General features: G+C 43.8%; 2 protein-coding genes across 2 annotated transcripts; one reads left to right on the top strand and one right to left on the bottom strand.

Annotated features, from left to right (window-relative positions):
• The first annotated feature begins 721 nt into the window (after positions 1–721).
• Positions 722–4324, top strand: exosc5 (exosome component 5). Its single transcript, XM_053873410.1, has 6 exons — positions 722–864; positions 1469–1582; positions 1894–2015; positions 2090–2230; positions 2401–2490; positions 2558–4324. Exons 1-6 carry the CDS (start codon positions 774–776, stop codon positions 2651–2653), a joined length of 654 nt encoding a protein of 217 aa, XP_053729385.1. The 5' UTR covers positions 722–773; the 3' UTR covers positions 2654–4324.
• On the bottom strand, positions 2721–17917 carry tmem91 (transmembrane protein 91). The gene is made up of 4 exons (XM_053873409.1): positions 17383–17917; positions 9602–10764; positions 6860–7006; positions 2721–5770 (listed from the first exon to the last, which is right to left on the bottom strand). The coding sequence occupies exons 2-4, from the start codon at positions 10028–10030 to the stop codon at positions 5615–5617; spliced, it is 732 nt and encodes a 243-aa protein (XP_053729384.1). The 5' UTR covers positions 10031–10764; positions 17383–17917; the 3' UTR covers positions 2721–5614.
• Positions 17918–19443: the final 1526 nt, after the last annotated feature.

The raw sequence follows: 19443 nt of genomic DNA, 5'->3' as shown, positions 1-19443 counted from the left end.
AATTGAAATAAAGTGGATTTTTTTTTTAATCTTATAACGCCTTGATGGTAGACTCACTTTTTTACACGACAAGGGAGGAAAAACCTTTGAATTATAGATGAGAGGACGCTACACCTGAGGCAGCGTTTATAATTCATGAATCATTTGACCGCCAGCCTCACAAAACCAACAGTGATGGTGAGAACAGTTCATTCGGTACTGTGTATCTAGGCTCAATAAATAAATGTATTTTCTCTTTTTCCTTTTACTTAGGTTATAATAATAATAATAATAATAATTATTATTATTATTATTATTATTATTATACAAGAAAAAACATTAACTAATAATTAATAAAAACATGTCTAAATAATGAGAGCGCTCAGAACAAAATAATAACACATTTGAGTAGATTGCGCCATCGTGTGGACAAGACAATATTTGTGGCAGATAAATATTAATACAAAAATACATTTCGCGTCCATTTTAGGACCCACGGCAAGTTGTTAAGTGCAACATTAGTTCAAAACAACGAGGAATCAACTTATATTCTAAACCACTTCAGATGGGGTCAGTTTTTGGACTGACTAATATACTTCAGTTAATTAAAAAATGTGTATTTAAACAGAATCAGCACAATAGTTTAATCCATGAGGGTTGTGAGAAAACTAATTTAAATGTTCTGTGGTGTGTTTTTACGTTTAAAAAAAATAATCTACGTCATCAGTATGCGCCACGATCATGAAAACACATGGCGTCATTCTTCCGCGGCACCTCACTGCTTCGACAACACGATGGAGGATGCTTGTTCAGTTGCTCTGCGGGAGTTTGGATGTGAACAAAATCTTCTTTCTCGTCCCGATGGGTCCGCGTCATTCATACAGGGTAATAAACTTAAAACATAAATGTTTCTGTTGTTCCACCTTTCTTGTTTATGCACTCATGAGAAAAACGCCTGAAGTCGTGTTCGCTACATCGCTGTCATTCTCAGTAAATACTATTCTTTTGTACAGAAGTCACAATGAGGCGATTCAAAAGCAACTAAGAAGAGTTTTGACACTCGTTAGTTTGAATTGGGTAGACGTGCTGCCACACACTATGTATTACATTGGTATTACGATAATTTTGTTGTTAAATCTCATCCCTAAGAGTTAAGTTTTTTTAGTTAAGTTTTTGGTTTCATACAGGAACAGGTATAATTATGAATTCATTATTTCAGAATGCATTTTCGTTGTTTCTTAATGATATTTAATTACTATTGAAAATTGAGCTTTTTTTGTCTTTTGAAAATGTCTAAGGTCAATAAATAATATGTAATGTACACCAGTTATATTGCATTTTCAATAGTGTATTTAAATATCAACAGTATTATTATTAAGGAGATGATATAGTGAAATGCTGTTTGTAATTCCTCTTGCAATACTCTGTTAGTCATTCATTTTCTGAGGTTGTATGTCCAACAACGTGAACTCATGATGATTGTCTGTAGGAGACACCAGCGTGATGGCTGGAGTCTATGGACCGGCAGAAGTTAAAGTCAGCAAGGAGATCTATGACCGGGCCACGATGGAGGTTCTGATCCAGCCCAAAGTGGGTCTGCCCTGTGAGTTCACATCCACGTTACACTCTCGGTTAATAGGTCTGGATCCACATGATATACTTTTTTTATTGAAAGCTTCTTTACGTCCCTGATTGAAGAGACAGCTGGGAAAACTATTTTGTGTAGAAGATGTTAAAGTTGAAAAATAACTATTGCAAGGACCTCTCCAAAAACGTCTATCGGCCAGTAATTCTCAAGACACTTTTATCTGTGCTTAAGCTCAGAAAAAAAATCTGACGTTATTGTTAATATTACGTTCCGTGATATGAAGTGGTGCCACAAGAGGGCAACAGTGACGTGAGTTTTCCCTGCAGCCGTTCGTGAGCGCTCTCAGGAGGAGTGTGTGCGAGAAACCTGCGAGGCCGCCCTGCTGTTGGAGCTGCACCCGCGCTCTTCCATCACTCTGATCCTGCAGGTTCTGCACAACGACGGCTCTGTATCCTTCTGGCTGTCGTCCCTGATGATGTCAGCGCTGTCAGCGCAAGCTCTCCGTCCTTATCTGCTCCTCAGCTTCTGTCCTGCTGCCTGAATGCTGCCTGCATGGCTCTGATGGACGCTGGTCTGCCCATGAGCCACCTCTTCTGTGGGGTGACTTGTGCCATCGCCACCGACGGACACATCATCACCGATCCCACTGCAGCTCAGGAAGCGGTAAATCCGACTTTTTATTCAGTCTGAGTTCAGTGAGGGACTTGCCATTATGATTCATTCCCCTGTCAATCACATAAACACTGGTGAACACGAACACAGTTAGTTGGTAGACCGCTACGGGTCCCCATTTATACATATTTACCTGAATCCCTAAACTTCTGTTTCAACAGGAGAGTCGAGCGTTGATGACGTTTGCCATGGATAGTCGCGACAGCAACGTGATGATGTCATCGACAAAAGGAGCCTTTTCTGTCGAGGAGGTTTGTGCGACCACCGCTGCATTTGTCCTTGTTTGCCACACTCCTCACTGGATTCTGTCCTCCTCAGCTGCAGCGCTGCATCGCCATCAGCCAGAAGGCTTCAGAGAAAATCTTCGCCTTCTACAGAGACTCCGTCAGTCGACGATATTCCAAAACCCTCTGATGTTTTTCTGATTCATTGTTTTGCACATAAATAAACCCCAAAAACACTGCTGAATCCAGACGTGGTAGAAAGTCAAACAAGTGCATTTATTGAGGTTCTCTTCGTCTTTACATTTAATATACAGCAAAGTCCCCTTGTACAAGCAGTGACCTCTAATAACCCTGATGACGCTCAAAGTTTGACTTGAAGGATTTCTGTCAGAAAGGTTTTTAATGGTCAAGAAGATCTAATTTAATGGCACTTTTTGTGAGACTTTTTTGCTTATTCTTGAAAAACAATTGATTAAAAGAAAAATATTCATTATTCAATTAAATATAAGGCTAAGTGGGATATAAATATTCGTTATGAATCTGTGAATTCAAGATCACAATTTCTAAATAATGTTTGAACTGTACTATTTTAAATAATGTTGAAATATTAATTTTAATGGAGAGAAAAATCAGGTTCATTATTTTTATTATTATTATCATGTTACATAGTACTATATTCCATCAAATACCTAAAGATAGCATGACACCAATGCTCAGCAAGGTGTCATATGGACAAAATATATAAATACAAATTTAAAAAATGCATGGATAAGTATGAACATGTTTTTATTTGAGTTAAAACTAATTATTTTATGTGCACAAACAGTAAAATGCATTTTGTTTTTTTACATTTAAGTGCATGGATGACAATATATGAAGACATTATTTCACCACATCACTTTCACAGTCACTCTCCTGAGTGCAGAAGTTATTATCTCCCTCAGCAGTGATGCAAGACAGTGGAGTAAATAGCTCTTTTCGAAATCCTCCGACAGAATTCTTCCAAACAAACTTTGAGCCTGAAACTTCCCTCCAGGCAAAGTAGCTTCTGATAGACACGCGACTGAGAAACGTTGGGTGTCCAGTGATGGGGGGTCAGAGTCTGGACGACGTGACGAGGATTCACACGAACAACTTGTCTATGTTACAACAAAGCAGCTATAAAACTGTACATCTTTCTTGAGAAACAAAACCCTCGGTCGCTGCCTCGCCGATGGCACGTTTAAGGACTCTCAATCAGCTTCTGTATCATGAGCTCTGCACGCATGCGGTCGTGACCCCAACAGCTGACTCATGCATCACGTGGCTCACATCTGTTTTGACTAATTTGAAGCACCATTCTAGTTTTTACGAGACAAAAATAGCAGAATCTAAATTTGTAATCACAATCCAGCAGCAGCTATTTTTGGATTCCGTGAATAGCATTTTGATATTTTGTTGTTGGCACTTGCAGAATCACTGTATTTATAGATCAGACTAGAAAGAATCATGCTCTTTTCGAGGTCACGCTGTTGCGTCTGGTGTGCAGGAGTCTGGTAACGTTTGGCCTCACTGAAGCAGAATGATGCAGCATAGTTCCCATGGAGGTTGTTCTGAACGCTGGCTGCCCCTTTTTCTTATTAAAAAATACAGTTTTCCTGGATTCAGATAAGATGATATCTACAGTGGTGATTCAAAATGATGATCTAAACATGGGTTTTTTTGACAAAGCTTCACTCACCTCTGACCAAAACAGGTGCATGAAACCTCCTTATTTTATCATTATCATTTCACCTTCACAATCGGTCAGTTAAAACTCTTTATAAAATGGTAGCTTAATGTTTACGGAATAAAGATCATTTACAAAAACACTGTATGTAGCGAGTGCAGTTGTTTTTCTTGTTTCTTTAAATACTTGCACGGCCCACACTAAACAGCTCAGATTAGCATTTTCCCTCCGGAAATCAGATTTGCTTTAATTTAATTTAGCTAATATTATGGCAGTTTTTGTGAGCCTTTTTTTTGCTATGGGGGATAAAAACCAAAAAATGAATAATTTTCTGAGCATATTAACAGTAAAATGCATTTTCTTTTAAACAATTAAGTGCATGGGTGACACACTACACCGCTCAGATTAGCGTTTCCCTTCACTAAATCAGATTCCACTTTAATTAAATTGCAATTTATTATATGATTTCCGTTTATTCACGGCTTATTCAACCGAACGGTAGACTGTTTCCTGCCGTGCCCTTCAAGATTAAACCGATTACACCGCTCTTGTATGTCTAGTTTTCTGGGTAATGTGTAAATTTAGCCTCAAATTAATTAAATAAACACGAAATAACAGCAAACCAATCCGTCCCCATTCTGGTAAATAGCCCGTTTCTCTTTTACACACAGTTTCCCCACCGAATGTCAGACACTAACAAAGCAATTGAGAAGGTTCTGTGTAAAACGTAAAGTCAACATCCGATGTAAGGAGCTATTGATGGAAAGTGATTTTTAAAAAATCTCACCTTCAAAATAAAACGCCCACGCATAGAGGAATGACAATTGAAAATATACGTCAATATTTTTCATGTCCTTTTTTTCTTCTGCAAAATTGTTCCACAAGATGGCAAGTTCCCTTTAAATAGCTCCTTCATTGCTCCTTAATTTCTATATTAGGCTCAGAATTTTAATTCCCTGACAGCGAAAGAAGCTAAAGGCTAACATGCTAAGCGGCTCTGACCTTATTCCTGTTCGTTTTTTAGTAATATTATCTAACTTTGGAAGGTGAGTCACAGTAAAGTCGCTGTACATGCAGGTAACACCAAGTGTCGTTAGGGGAGAATACTTCCACAATACTCTGAAATTTGTGTTGTCGCAACAGTGTTAAATCACATTACTTTTTTTTTTATAAACTCAGTTCTCAGGTAACAAAATTATCAAAGAAGGGAAAGCCATATTTACTCTGCTGAGTTTATTTTAAACTCCCTAAACAAGTACAGATTGGATTTTAGGGTTGTACGAAAACTCCTGACTTAAGAGTGACAAGAAACGTAAATGCCATTTCTAGCTACAAAAGCGATGAACTGATGACGCTGTCCGGTAAAACAAATTCACAAACACTGTGAGGATTGCACAGGTGACAGGTGTTGTGGTGACGTCTGGTGTGTGTTCAGTGTCGCTCTTATGGTGGTTTTCCCGACAGGTAGGATATGAGTGCGGCGATGGCACAGATGTAGGTGATGATTCCAAACACGATGGAGAGGACGGAGAGCCACAGAGCCTGGCGGGACGCCGCGTTCGCCCCCTGGAAATCCCCCTGAGCCGACGCCTTGTTTGTCTGGGAAGGACACAGAAGCAGATTAGAGCGAGGAGGGACATTCATCATGGTGTGTCAGCATTCTCGTCCTCCTGCACTCATTCCAATCACACGTAAGCCCAGAGACCATGTTTCATCTCCTCTCCCTCATGCTCCTCCATCCTTGTCTTTGACCCTTGTCTCAGATAGCACTCAACAATATTGGAAATCTATCACCTTGGAGCTTCTTGTTATGACTCTAATTAAACCTTTAATGGGATTTCATGCTTTAGACTGAAGCCTCAGACATTTGTGCTTGACACATCTGTGTGTTTCCTCTACTTCCACTTGTGAAACAACAACTTTACTGAGGAGAGAATCCCAACATGTATAAAAATGATGCGACAGAGAACGTGATGCGACTCTTCAGAACCCCTCAAACAACAGAAATATAAAGATTCACTTGGTGTTTGTTGGAGAATGTGTGCAAATCACTATCATGTATTCTGGAGTTGTCCTGAATTAGAAGGATGTTAGAAAAGGGTACATGACTCTTCAGTAAAGGGTTTTAAAATGCATGTTTTTTGTCTCTATATTTAGGCAGAATTAACAAAAGGATTGATATAAAATAGATGCAGATCTTATTGGCAGCCAGTAAAAAGTCACTCACAAGAAAGTGGCTAAAAGAAAGTGGCTAAAGCCAGAACCCCCTACATTAATAAATTGGCACTCAACTGTCAAAATATTTAAAACGGAGAAAATACTTACCGTTAGAATGCAATTTTATTACAAAAAAAAATGGTGTGACAGCAGCCTGGTGTTCCAGGTGTCAACCAGGTGGAGCTTAGCGGCACAATTAGACAGAAGTGCTAAAGCTGCACACAGACACTCAACAAAACCTGTCTACCAACAGCTTTAGAGCGTTCATCTCGGAAAATGAATTATAATTGCAGAGGTGCTGGTAGATTTAAGAGGTCAAGGACGGTCGATGGAAAACACTGTGGTACCATGTGTACGATATGCTTCACAGGAACAGTGTGGTGGTCTCAAGTACAGAGCTCCAGTGACTGGTTCATCGTCGAGACAAGACTCGACTCCAGCCTGCCGCTTGTGTGTGACTGTGTTGTGTACCTTCTGTGACAGGTAGAAAGCAGCGATGCCGAGGGGCCAGAAGCAGCAGAGCATAGAGAAGAAGGCCAAGCCCAGGTAGTCCTGAGGGATCATCAGAGGGAAGTTGGTGTCGCTGTCCGTGTCGCTGAAGTCTTCGATGGACGAGTCCTACAGGTCCAGGAGCACAAAGCTGAGGTGAGTCATTCAACATGGAGTCACAGTTTTTAGTCAGGAACGTTTACACTTCAGAGTGATGGGAAGAGATCAGAGATAAATCATATTCAATGTTTCCGTTGTTCTAATTCACATTTCAAATGGGTCCAGCGACACTCCTAAAACTGGGTTCTCTGAAGTGCACTTAATTAAAAGCACAATCTGACATTTCTCTCAGCGTTTGTCCTCCTTTCTCTTCCTCTGCATCAGTGAAAGAGAAATTCTCCCGGCTGCTCCGACTGTATATGTGAGTCTAGAAAGGACAGATCAATCTTCGCCTCGAGGTATTTTTCAAAGAGCGAGCGAGCGAGCGGAGAGCGACACCAGAAAAAAAAGGAAAGGCTTCGAAAAAGGCGCACGGTGACGCATGCGGATGATCTTTGAAAAGCTATTTACCCGGAGAGTGTTTCAGGTGCATCTTTTGGCGTCACACCACGACTTCACGCATGAAGGGGAGGGGATGTGAGAGGAAGTCAGATTTCATATGCAGCTGTTTCAAAAAGCTGCGTGAGTCATGAACCGCCGCCGGCCGCCACAGCGATTCACATCCAAACTAACCCCATTCAGTCACTACTTTTTAGAGGCACCAGTGAAAGCTCTCCACTTGTGCTGTAGGACCTGAGCACTAGGCACTCCAACATTGAAGTGGCTCACTAATAATGAGATCAAGTTTGGATTCAGCTGCTGACATCAATATACACAAGTCACCAGCCAAGTCCTGGTCCCATGTACTGGGAAGTTAAGGTCATGAGGTCAGTCACAGACCTCTCAATAGTTGAGTCCAGAGGAACTAAAATGGAAGGAGAGTACTAGTCTTAACAGCTAAAGCAGAGCCAACGCAAGCCAACCACCTGTCAAAAACGCTCAAGTCACTAGTCTCTCCGCTCCTTCCAGTCCCTCCAGGATCTCGCTTTGATATTGTTTTTCTATAGATTGCTTCGGCCAAAAAATCCTGCTTTTGCAGGAGATTTCTTTTTTTATTGCGGTGAAAGAAACATGGTGGGAAATAAGGGCCTTTGTAAATGACCTTGTAAAAAACTAGCGTCAGTTTTTTGCCTACAAAAGCTCCCGGCTGCAATGATTTTGACAAAATATGATTTATTTCCAAAAAGCAGTTAGTAAAGTGCAAAGGTTAAATACACAATAAATAAGTAAATATACACAGTAAATAAAAAAATGCGTGTAGTGAGTGCTCCTTTTGTTACCAAGCTTCTCACAAGGGCGGAGACTGATAGGTAAAGGTGGGGAATGTTTGTGTGTGTTACAGTTGTTCAGCAGCTCATGAATACAGCCAATTAAAACAGTAGCTGCCGATATGTTCCACAGGGTCGGAATGTAGAGTGTCAGAAATAACATGGAGAGAGATGGATCTTGCAGTCAGCCATGTTTGTTTACATCTGCCCCGTATAGTGTTCGGGTGACGCCGCATTGCACTAGTGGGTTCTGCTTTTTAGTTCTGTCTAGAAGGGAGGGAATATGATGCCGCACATGCCGCGTAGAGGGGTGGGCCCTGATTCATAGAATTATTTTTGTTAGGTGAAAGTCAAACAGAAATATTGTCGGAATATGGTGATATTTCTTTGGGCCAAGAAAAAAAAGTTGAGGAGCTCGGACACACAGTGAGCCTCTGTATGTTGTGTTGTATGGAACTTGCGTTGGCACACTGCGGGTAGTTGATATAATTTTGCAGCTAGTAAAACCAACAGGCACTTGATGACATCTTCAGCATGCTGTCTGTGTGCGTTTTGTTTGTGTCTCACCTTGGCCTGTTCTACACAACTGCAACAGTCTCGCAGCGCTGTTACTATTCAGAAGCAGCAACATCTGAGCTTCGTATAAACTGTTAGATGGACGCCCACGCAGACATACTGAGTCTATTTTTAGCTTCTGCGGCAACACACGTGTCTTTATCTTGCTTTTTAATGTGTCCTTGCAACTTCTCCTGACATTCAAAATGTTGTCAACAAAAAAAATGTCTTTTTATGTAGTGAGATCAAGATACTGTAGCTGATAGAATGTGTTCCATGTGTTCTCTGTTGTGAGAAATTGCTCTATAGCAACAAAGAGAAGGAGCCTACTCCTTACAGTCAGTTTAGACCTTTCACACTGAGGTGAGGGGTCACACTGGGCCACCACAGTGACTCAGGCATGTCCAGCGACTGTGAAGGGTTTAAGGGTTTTCTTGGAACATTGGGGGCTAAACCAGTCACCTGAGAGGCGGGGGCACACTGGACACGGGTTTGCAATTCGTAGGATGGTAGGGGAAGGCACCGCCTAAAGCTGGATTCGAGCCTGCAGGTTCCTGCGGTGGGGCTGCAGCACTACCACTGCTCCACCAAGCTGACCTCTCTTTCAGAAGCTAAAAAACAAAGTCCTTTTTCAAACTTTCCACATGATGGAAGACATCATCTGCTCTTAAAAGGAAAGCCTTCTTTATTCTTTTGTCCCAGTGGATGTTACTCTCTTGTTCGAATATCTTTAGAGTGAGGCACAATAATACCTGGGCCGTGGGGAGAAAGGCATACACGAAGCTTTTGTGGAAACACTTACGTCAGAGTCTGGAAGCAGGTCATCTTCATCGTCTATGCTGTAGGAGGCGCTGTGTAGATCCTGCATCTCGGCAAGCAGTTTCCTCTCCAGCGTGGAGCCGGGCCGAATGTCGACGAACGTGGTCTCTAGGTAGTCCTTGCTGAGCAGAGAGTCTGTGTGGCCCCAGATGGGGGCTGAGGGGTAAAAGGACTCAAGTGTGCAGGGTAAGGAACACGGGTCCAGAACTTGCTGCGGCTGCAGCTCCGGCGCGTGATGTCCACAATAGCCTCTCCACGCTAACGGGGGATAAGCGCTGTCCTCTTCACACTTGACCAGTATTCCCTTGAAGTGGCCCCCAGGAGCCTGACCCGTGGTCAGCACTGGTTTATTCGTGCTGTTGTGTGGGGTTTCTCCCAGAAGAGGGTGCTCCAGTTCATCTCGATTTTCCATCCCTGTCTCTTATTGCCAACCGGGCAGCATTCCACCTCATCCACAAGTAAACGTACTCAGCAGCGTGTCCCAGATGATCGTATGGCGGTTTTAGCAATGGCCTCAGTGATAAACCATCCTTAATTCAATTCCTTCATATTCTTTTCTCAAATGCCTGAATCTGCTAAAATCTTCTCCCTGGCGCGGGTCGAAGGATCTTTTTCGGGACGTTTAGGACTCCAGCTCTCACGTGTCGTGCAGTGGAACCCCACGGTCCTTCACATCTCAGATGAATGAGAGCGCCTTCGCTCATGAATATGTTAATGTCAACGGCTTTCTCTCACATGCAAGATGGAATTGTCAACTCCAGTGATGGAGGAGGGAGATTAGCAGCGGATGGAATAATGAAAACAGGGATTTTTGGTGCCCTCAGGATCCGTCGGTGGCAATGAAATATGAAGTTTGTACGAGGATCCTCTGGAATCAACCAGGAGGAATCCAAACCTGATACTAGAAGTCACAGAAGAAGTGTCGGAAGACGCAGGATTGTCTCAGGTGAGAGGAGGCACGGTCAAGTGAGTCACACCTCCAGTCAGACGCAGCATGAATGGATTGAGGACCTGCGTGAAGGCGGTTGATCTGTGAAAGCAACTGCAGCTACAGTTGGTCGAGCTGTTGCTTCCAGAGAAAACCAAAGTCCTTTGCTCCTGATTTGTGATGGCTTTCACTCTGAGCTTGCAGGAAACTGTGGGGACCTGAAAGATGAAGGGGACAGGATTAGATCTGTCTGAGAGAAAATAGGAAGGAAATTGGAGATACAATGTTCTTGAGTTGGAGAAGGGAAACCACAAGTCTTCAGCAGCAGTGAAACAAACACAATCCAGAAAAACGTCTAGCTTCTCGTCAGACTCAGAGAGTCATGTTTTGGTGCAGAGAGCAATAACAAGGACTAAGAAACAAGATACAATCAATAGAGGAGGAGTCACCCACAGTTTCCCTCCAAACTGGAACTAAAGGATCTAAAAATAATTCTTCAAATTCAGCCAAACTTCACTTTGATTCAGGCTGTAATTCCCAAAAGTCCCATCGTGGAGCAGGAACCCAGAGCTTAATGTGAAGTGACTGCCCTCAATCCCAGCGGACCCATGTCACAGCAGATGTTCTCCAAACCAAGTGAGTCTATCCAGCAAAGTGAAAGCATCAGAGGTCAGAGCTCCCAAAATGACAGACGGCCGGCTGAATCGGCCGGAACAGAATTAGCTCACCTATTGTAAACATGTAGAACCAATGTGCAAACATCCAAACGGATGACAGGACTGAGCTAGTGTTTCAGGATCAGTGGATTTGGGAGATTAAATATATGTGCTTGTGCGGCTTTAGGGTGGGTTTAATTGTGTTTATCAAAACTGCTCATGTTTTTGTTTCCTCCACCCGTGAATCGATCCAGTTAATAATGCTTCTGACTTCTGCTATCGGATGTAAATGCCATGGAAAGTGCTGAAGTCGTTGTTTCGCCTCCATGGGATTTTAACATAATCAATCTCATGTTTGCTCCTCCATGAATCTCATTGAAGACTGCAAGTTCACCTTCTTGCTCTTGCATTAAAGTTTAACTGCAAATAGGAGAGAATATTTTTACGATACCAGACGGAGGATTGGACGCCAGCTGAGGGGAATTTACACACCAGCCACATTACACAGGCTAGGTCTTGTTCGCACGAGCTGTTGTTCACCTCAGGGCTTCCATTTTCAGCAGCTACTTCAATACTGGAGTCTCCAATGTGTGAAGACTGCTCCATCTCCTCTGCCTGATGTTTCTGTGCCTTTCTTTCAGTTGCATTTGGCACCGAAGGCAGAAGCACTTCAACCTTCATCGTGCCAGAGGTTCAGAACCAACACCAGGAAGCTATAGTTGGACAACCTGGTAGCCAGGACAGGAGAGTCATCACTGAGGCCTTCAGCTTTGACCAAAACAGAACCCCTACAACTCAATACTGGTGAAACCAAGGAGCGGGAGGTGAACAGAATCTGTGACCTCCCAAAAGAGCTAGGTGTTCACCTCACCTGCTTCACATGCCAGCACCAGGAAAAGAGGGTTTACCATGATCTACCATTCTGTAGTCGCTCATCTACGAAGCTGGTGGAAAGGACCAGGACTGTGGGGTGTGTGTGATGAAGTGTGATGAAAACTCAACACGTCTCTGAGGTTCAGGCTCTTCACCAGATCATGAAAGAACAAGTCCAATGTTCCTTGTGCCAACAGCTGCAAGACCACCACAGCACATGACCTTCACAGTATGAGCTCATTGTTTACCGATAAGCTTCTCCTGGAACATGAAGCTTCATCCATGACGCCTCATTTTATTACAGAGTCTGGGATTTTTTTTTTATAAAAAAGGGAAATACGTCCTTCAGTATTTTACTACATTAGGAAAGCTGTAAAGTTAAAAGAGCTTATATAACCAGGAAGTGACACCGGCCTCCTGATTTGGCAGTGACTCAACAACAGAGACTTGGTTCCATGATCACACCACAGTGAAGATGGTCATAATGATTTGTCAGATACCACCGCATGAAATTAAAACAATGAAGAATGTTCCATCGTTCAAGTGATCCTCTCACGAATGCTAAAATGTGAACTTGCATTGTCAGACGGAGAAGACGTCCAAGAACAGAGGAGCGATTCGCTGCGCCGGCGTGAGACGGTGCGTCACGTGTGCGCTCTCTTCTCCCGCTATATTAAGAACGCCTTCAGACTACATCACATCTCATCAGCAAGGATTCTTTCTGCCTCGCCGAGCTTCTCGGCAGACTTGGTATCAGTTCCCGCCACACGCTTCACTGGCTGCCAGGGAGCCTCGTACCACCCCCCACTCCCCACCCTTACCCACACCCCAGAGCCGCAGCCCCATTAAAGAACCTGGTACCTCTTTTACTCAACATGCTGAGTGAAAGTTCAACAACCTGACATCAGCAGGAGCAGAAACATCCTGACAGCGCTGGTGTTGCCGCTCGTTCTGGCCCGCAGCTTAGTTCCTGCACTCAGCTTTATTGTCCCCCCCACCCACCCTTCACCCGCCACATACCCTTACAAAACAACTTCAGTCAGCGGTATTACCACCCCGCCAGAATCTGCAATAAAGTATCCAGTCGGGTACACAGGGATGTTTGCAAGGACGACGGCGCAAATCACCACTGACACTTTTATAAGGTGTCCTGGTCTGCCGGTGCCCCCTCCCCACTCTGAGCACTGTGCGAGTCATAACGCTGCCAACAGCAGGGGAACTTGAGGTTCTTGGTGGCACCGGTGTGACAATATTATGTTCCTCAAAAGTCCAGGAGTGATGCATTAAGATTCACAGTCAGCTTCATCCTGCTGCCACACTGACTCCCAAATACAGTATGTCAACAACACTTTTCCGAAAAGCTGTTATCTGTTATCTGTTCCTACTCGGCTTTAAATCCAAATTCCCATCACAACTGAAACATTATGTTATATTCCCACCTGAAGTTGAATTCTAGGAACAAACTTGTTTGCGAACAAGAATACAGAATACACATGGAACGCTGAGTTGGGGTCTGTCAGCAGAAATATGGCTCCTTTTCATATTTGTTTTTTGATGTGAGTCTCTTCAATTCGACTCCAAGAAAGTGACAAGTGCTGCTAAGATGCCATGTTGAAATGATGACTCACTTAATGAGTACGGTACTTGAGCTGAGGCTCTCAATTTGGTATGGAGAAATCGACCATATTTAGGTCTATTTTTAGGTCATTTCTAACCTCTAAACCTCAAAAAGAAACACAAACAATTTTTCCAACATCTGGTCTTTTGACATTTGTTTAAATGGAGAAGTCGATTCGCGTAAGAGTCATAAACTGAGGTTTGTATAGCAGAGAATAAACACGTGAACTAAAAATCTCTACGCTCACGTTTAAGGCAACAGCAGGTGAAAGATATTGATCATTGTGGTGCTTCCTCTCTGTCTAAACAGCTGATGGACCTCACAGCTCCATGCGAGCACCAGCGTTTGTTTAAAGCCATTTCTGACGAGAGTTTATCGTGAAAACTCTGAAGCAGCAGAGAGACTGGTAACACCACCGGTGATTAAATATTGAAGAAGACTGTGAAACATAACTGCTGATAATGGACACACACACAAACACAGTTTGTGAGGACCTCTCATTTCCATAACCCTTTCCCCAGCCTCTCCCCCTAAACCTAACCATCCAAAACACATGGCTAACCTTAACCAGGACTCTGAACCAAACTGAAACCCAGTTATAATGACACAGTTATTTTCTTTTATTGTCTTCATCCTCAAACTGAACCATAACCAGCAAAAAAATGTCCCCATAAGAATTGACTCATTACTAGGTACACACACACACAGGAGGCTGAGGTATTTGTGATGTCAAAGAGCAGCGTATGCAGAAATGTTAAAATGGATACTGATAAAAAGAGCAGCTGAGTATGAGACGGCGCAGCTACAACACAGTAGTGCCAAGAGAATGACAGTATTGATTTCCAAGCGCTGCTGCGCCTCCTCGATCGGGAGGAGAGCCGAGCGGCTCGTGGCAACATCATGTTGCCATGGAAACCGTGCAGAGTGTCGCCGCAGGTTGGACTAGGTGGAGGCTAATTTGGCGACCCAGCTCTGCTACGCTGTCGGCCTCATGAGGATGGTTCCGGAGTTTATAACGTGTGTGTGTGTGTGTGCATGTGGTCCTTGCATAGCTACACTTGTGGGGATAAATTCTAGGAAGCACACCTACTTGTAAGGGGACCTTTTGCCGAACAGAGTCCTGGTTAAGGTTGTTGTGTTGGATGTTTAGGTTTAGTGGGAGAGCATGGGGAAAGGGTTATGGCGCTGATATGTCCCCACAAAACATAAAAACAGGACTTTGTGTGTGTGGGTATGTTTTGCCATACATGTGACTACCAAGTCTTGACAAGCCACCTTCTGGTAAGGACCTTTTGGACGGTCCTCACAAGGTTTAAGGGGTTAAAACGCCAGTGTAAATGGTGTATTATAACTGGGTTTCAGTTTGGGTCAGAATCCTGGTTAAGGTCAGACATGTGTTTTGGGTGGTTAGGTTTAGGGGGAGAGGGTTATGGCAATAAGAGGTCCTCATGAAAATAGTAAAACAATTGTGTGTGTGTGTGTGTGTGTGTGTGTGTGTTTGTTATTGTGAAAGTAAGGAGACACGTGTGTGAATTGTGTTTGAATTACGCAGAGACAGAACCCCGCTCTGGGACGTGCTCCACTGAAGCTCGAAACACTGATGTTCCCATCTGTGTCCCGCCGACGTGGGACACTTGCTGAAGCGGCTCGCGCTCCTACAGCTGCTTCAGAGGATTGATGTTGTGCGGTCGAACGGTCCGAGCGCACAGATGTGCTGTCACAACATGAGCCGGGTCAGCTGCTACGATCTGATCAGCCTGAGACCTCTCAGGGGTTTTGGTTCAAGGTGTGTCATTGGTCACAGGAGCCAGTCTGTCACTGGAATGATCAGGAATTAGACTGATTTTTTAAAATATATTTTGGGTATTGGATTGTAAGCGAGCTCAGTGGCTGACCTAGGAAGAGGGACTTGACTCATTTCAAGTTCCTGAGATGACATGGATGTAAAGTTGCTGATGTATTTGTAAATAGCTGTTTGATACTTGAGAAACAAGTGGTGTAGTTTAATAAGGTCATGTTTATTTTGAGAGGGTCTTGAACATCAACATGCATAGCATTGCTTAGCTCGAGTGTCTGCTGGCCAAATCACTCACTGACTGCAGCAAAGCACTGGTTCAGCTTCTCTTCGAGAGTCAATGGTTCGTCACTCTGACCCAGGAGGATATATTAAAGGAGGGTTCAGTTCTGGATGCAGAGTCGCCGGTCGGACAGACTCCTCCCACATGAACAACTAGTCCACTTGACTTCTGCAGCATGGCTCCCCAGTTCATCTTCTCCACATGTTCTCCTAACATCAGGAGGTTACTGCAGTAGCTCTTCATCACAGCTGCGACTCGAGTGTGTCTTTGCTCACAATAGCGGTCAGCAGGGATGTTGAGGAGCAAGACTTTGGTAACACAGACGATTCTCCTCACAGCGGCTCTCTGAGGAGCTCCAATCCACGAGCTGTAAATATCACCCCGGTGAATATGACAGGAGTCCAATTACAGCCGTGTTTACGATCGATCTTCATCCGTGATTCAGGGTCATTATAACAGAGAAACCTTCACCAGAGGAGCTTTATTACGCCATATACTTTCATTTAATGAGAGAGTGTGAAATATAAAATAACTGCAATCACCAACTTTGGTTGTTTACATTGTTCAAGGACGATTATCTTTCACCTGTATAGATAGTGATGGGGTCAAGAGAAGACCACACTCAATTGTTCTGAAACCCAGCGATCAATACATTCTATTCCCTCACAGGGTGGTGTGAGTTGAGCTGCTGTCCTCAGGTGTGAGTGGTTGTCTGTCTATATGTGACCCGTGATGGATCCACTGGACCGAGGTATACAGCTGTCACACGCCTTTTGGCTCCTTCCCGAGTACGATTTATGAAACACTATGAATTCAGTTATTTATTTTTGTTACTTAGGAAGCTTTTTTATTTATAATTGAGTGATTCATATATTTTTCAACAAATGTTTCATACAAATAAAACAACATACACAAAATAATCAATTGCTTATTTAAGTAGAAAAATATTTTCAAAACATTTCCAACATTGAGTCATTTCTTTAATATGTATTTTACCATTGCTCCATTATTAATATCAAATGCACGTTTAAATGTTGCTTTAAACAATAAATCATTTTCCAACAGAACAAAAATACTGAATTTTAAGACATTAATTGTATTTATTATGATTCACCAAAAAGGCAACATTTGAACTTAATAATCAATTGAAATGTTCGTTTATATATTTACATTTATTTAATTGTGTTTTATAGGTAACTGCTCTAATATAAAGAGAATCTATTTTAATACATTTTGGAAAATACATGAAGTCAAAATTATCTAAAATAATGCAATATAGTACAACAGAATCTGTAGAAATTGTAAAAACCCACATGTATTATTCATTTATTTGTTTTTTATAACGGTAAATTTGAATAACTAGCAAAATATATGAATGTGCTGGATATATATGAGAAATATATATGACTCGCATATTTTATGTGTTATTCACATGTTTTATATATTTTTAAAAAATGCGTCCAATGAAAATGAATCCTGGGTAATAAACGTTCATTAATCACCACTTGATTTCATTGAAACATTTCTGTCACGACAGATTTCACAAAGACACGGAAAGCTTGATCCAAATGTAGAGATAGAAACCCAGAAGGTCTTCTGAGGCACTCTTACCTTTCGCTCGCTGAGTGGAGGTTCGGGGGTCCTGCTTCAGTTCCAGCTCTCCTCCAGGACGCACGGGCCAAATCCAGACTCCGTGTGGGAATGTCGATGACTCGGCAGCTCGGCTCCTCGCTAGTCCTCCTCCGCTCCCATCCCGCTCCTCTTCTCCTCCTCCTCACGCGGAGAACGTGACCTCCTCCACGATGAACTTTCCTCTGCGCGTCTCTCCGCAGATGCTGCAGCTCTCCTCCCCGTACTCCTCCTTCCTCTCCGCAGCTTCATCACCGCTGGGTCCTAAAGCCCGCCGCGTGTGCGCCGCCTCTGAAAAGGCGCCTGCGGAGATAAGACGGACATTTTGCCTTTTCTTACCAATTTAAAGCGGATTAGCGGGGTCGAGGCTTGATTTGGGGGCTGGAATTGGGATTGGGGCTAGAAGCAGGTTGAGGTTTAAGGTTAACGCGGTGATCCTGTGTGTGCGCGCGTGTGTTTTCTCCGCCTCTGGATTCACTGCTGCACTAATATCCTGCAAGGTGAGAAGAAAATCCTCCTGATGCTGCAGCAGCAGACGCAAAAACCCGGCCACAGAGAGGGGGGGTGGGGGGGACAAAGAGGAGGGAGGTGGTTGTTTTCCAGCCGTTTAGTGCGCCCCGAGCCCCCCAGCAAGGATGACTTCACTCTCCTCGGTCCTTTTTCATGCCCGCTTCACCCCTTGTGACCCACTTTAGCTGCTCCCATTTAGTCCGGAATAGACTAAAGAAACAACTGCACACACACACACACACGCAGACACGCGGGGAGATAAAGCTCAGGCGGACACCAGCAATCAATGACGATCCAGAGCTTACGCCGAGTATTTTAATAAGAGTCACAGACACACAGCCGCTTTAACCTCTGTGTTCTTTTGTGTTGTTGTTGGAGGATGTTTCTCTGTCAGAGTGAGCAGCAACCTGCTGTTTCAACAGCTGATGACATGGATGAGCGGCCAAGCACGCTCCCGTCTTCCCTCAATTCCAAAGCCAGGATTAAATGAGGAGCGCTTGTTTGACTTTAGAGTTTTAGGACCAGTGCGACCCCTAGCATTGGGGGAGTTTTCAGCCCAACATGTAGTGAAATATCAATATATTATCCTCCGAGAGTCTGTGAAGGATGTGCAATGCCCTCTGCTTTTGTCTTCCCTGGCCTTAAAAACGTAAAACTACACCCCTGATGCTGGGTTTTTCTGTTCAATTCATTCATGGCCTGGTGTTTTTCATAGCAGGCGGAGCTTGAGCGTCAGAGTTTGGAGCACATCTACCTGGTCTAGGCCCCAGAGTCTATGGGAACGTGTCTCTGGGTTAGACTTCACCAGCCCCGAGCACATCTGGAGCTTCAGCCTTTTGCCAGGGACTGATGGTCCAAGCTCATCTTTCCCGTGGCACAATATAGTGATAAAGAAGCTCTGTCTTCAGTCAGAGACCTGGAGTAGAGCCGCTGCTTCATTAGGAAGCGCAGTTGGTTGTTGATCCAGGTCCAGATATGGTAGAGGAACGTGGGGTGGCTCCCTAAACTGTGTCCATATGGCCGGGCAATGGATCGAGGGTGGAAAACGCTGGGATAGTGGTTGCTCTTGAGCGAGGGTCGACACATGCATATGCAGAAGGAGGCAAAGCTGAGAATAATCCTTTAACCTCTGACCTGTCAATCATTACCTGTAAGCCAATTTGGGAATAACTAGGGATTGAGACGACCTGGACTGAGGAGGAGGAGACCCTGTGACTCACCTGCTGAGAGACCAGGCTGCGAGGTTACATCGGTGTGATGACAGTGGTTCCCAGTGGGGGGGAGGGTGAGGGGGGACCACCGGGAGAGGAGGGGGAGCTAAAGCCTGAGGTGGTCACAAGCTCATTAGGGGAAACACAGATAATCCAATACTGACCCGGGCAAACAAACGACTGTGGAGCCCTGGAGCCATCGCGACGTGATAAACAGTTTGGAGGAAGCTGACTAGCAACATTTCGCTAACAACGTATCCCTGCGCACATCACCATGTCCTGATGCTGTGATTTATAGACTAGACTGCCTCTCTCCTTCCCA

Source organism: Synchiropus splendidus, chromosome 8 (assembly GCF_027744825.2).
Source record: "Synchiropus splendidus isolate RoL2022-P1 chromosome 8, RoL_Sspl_1.0, whole genome shotgun sequence".
Classification (NCBI taxonomy): domain Eukaryota; kingdom Metazoa; phylum Chordata; class Actinopteri; order Syngnathiformes; family Callionymidae; genus Synchiropus; species Synchiropus splendidus.
Note: the sequence above shows the minus strand (reverse complement) of the source record. Positions and strands in the feature narration are given on the sequence as shown.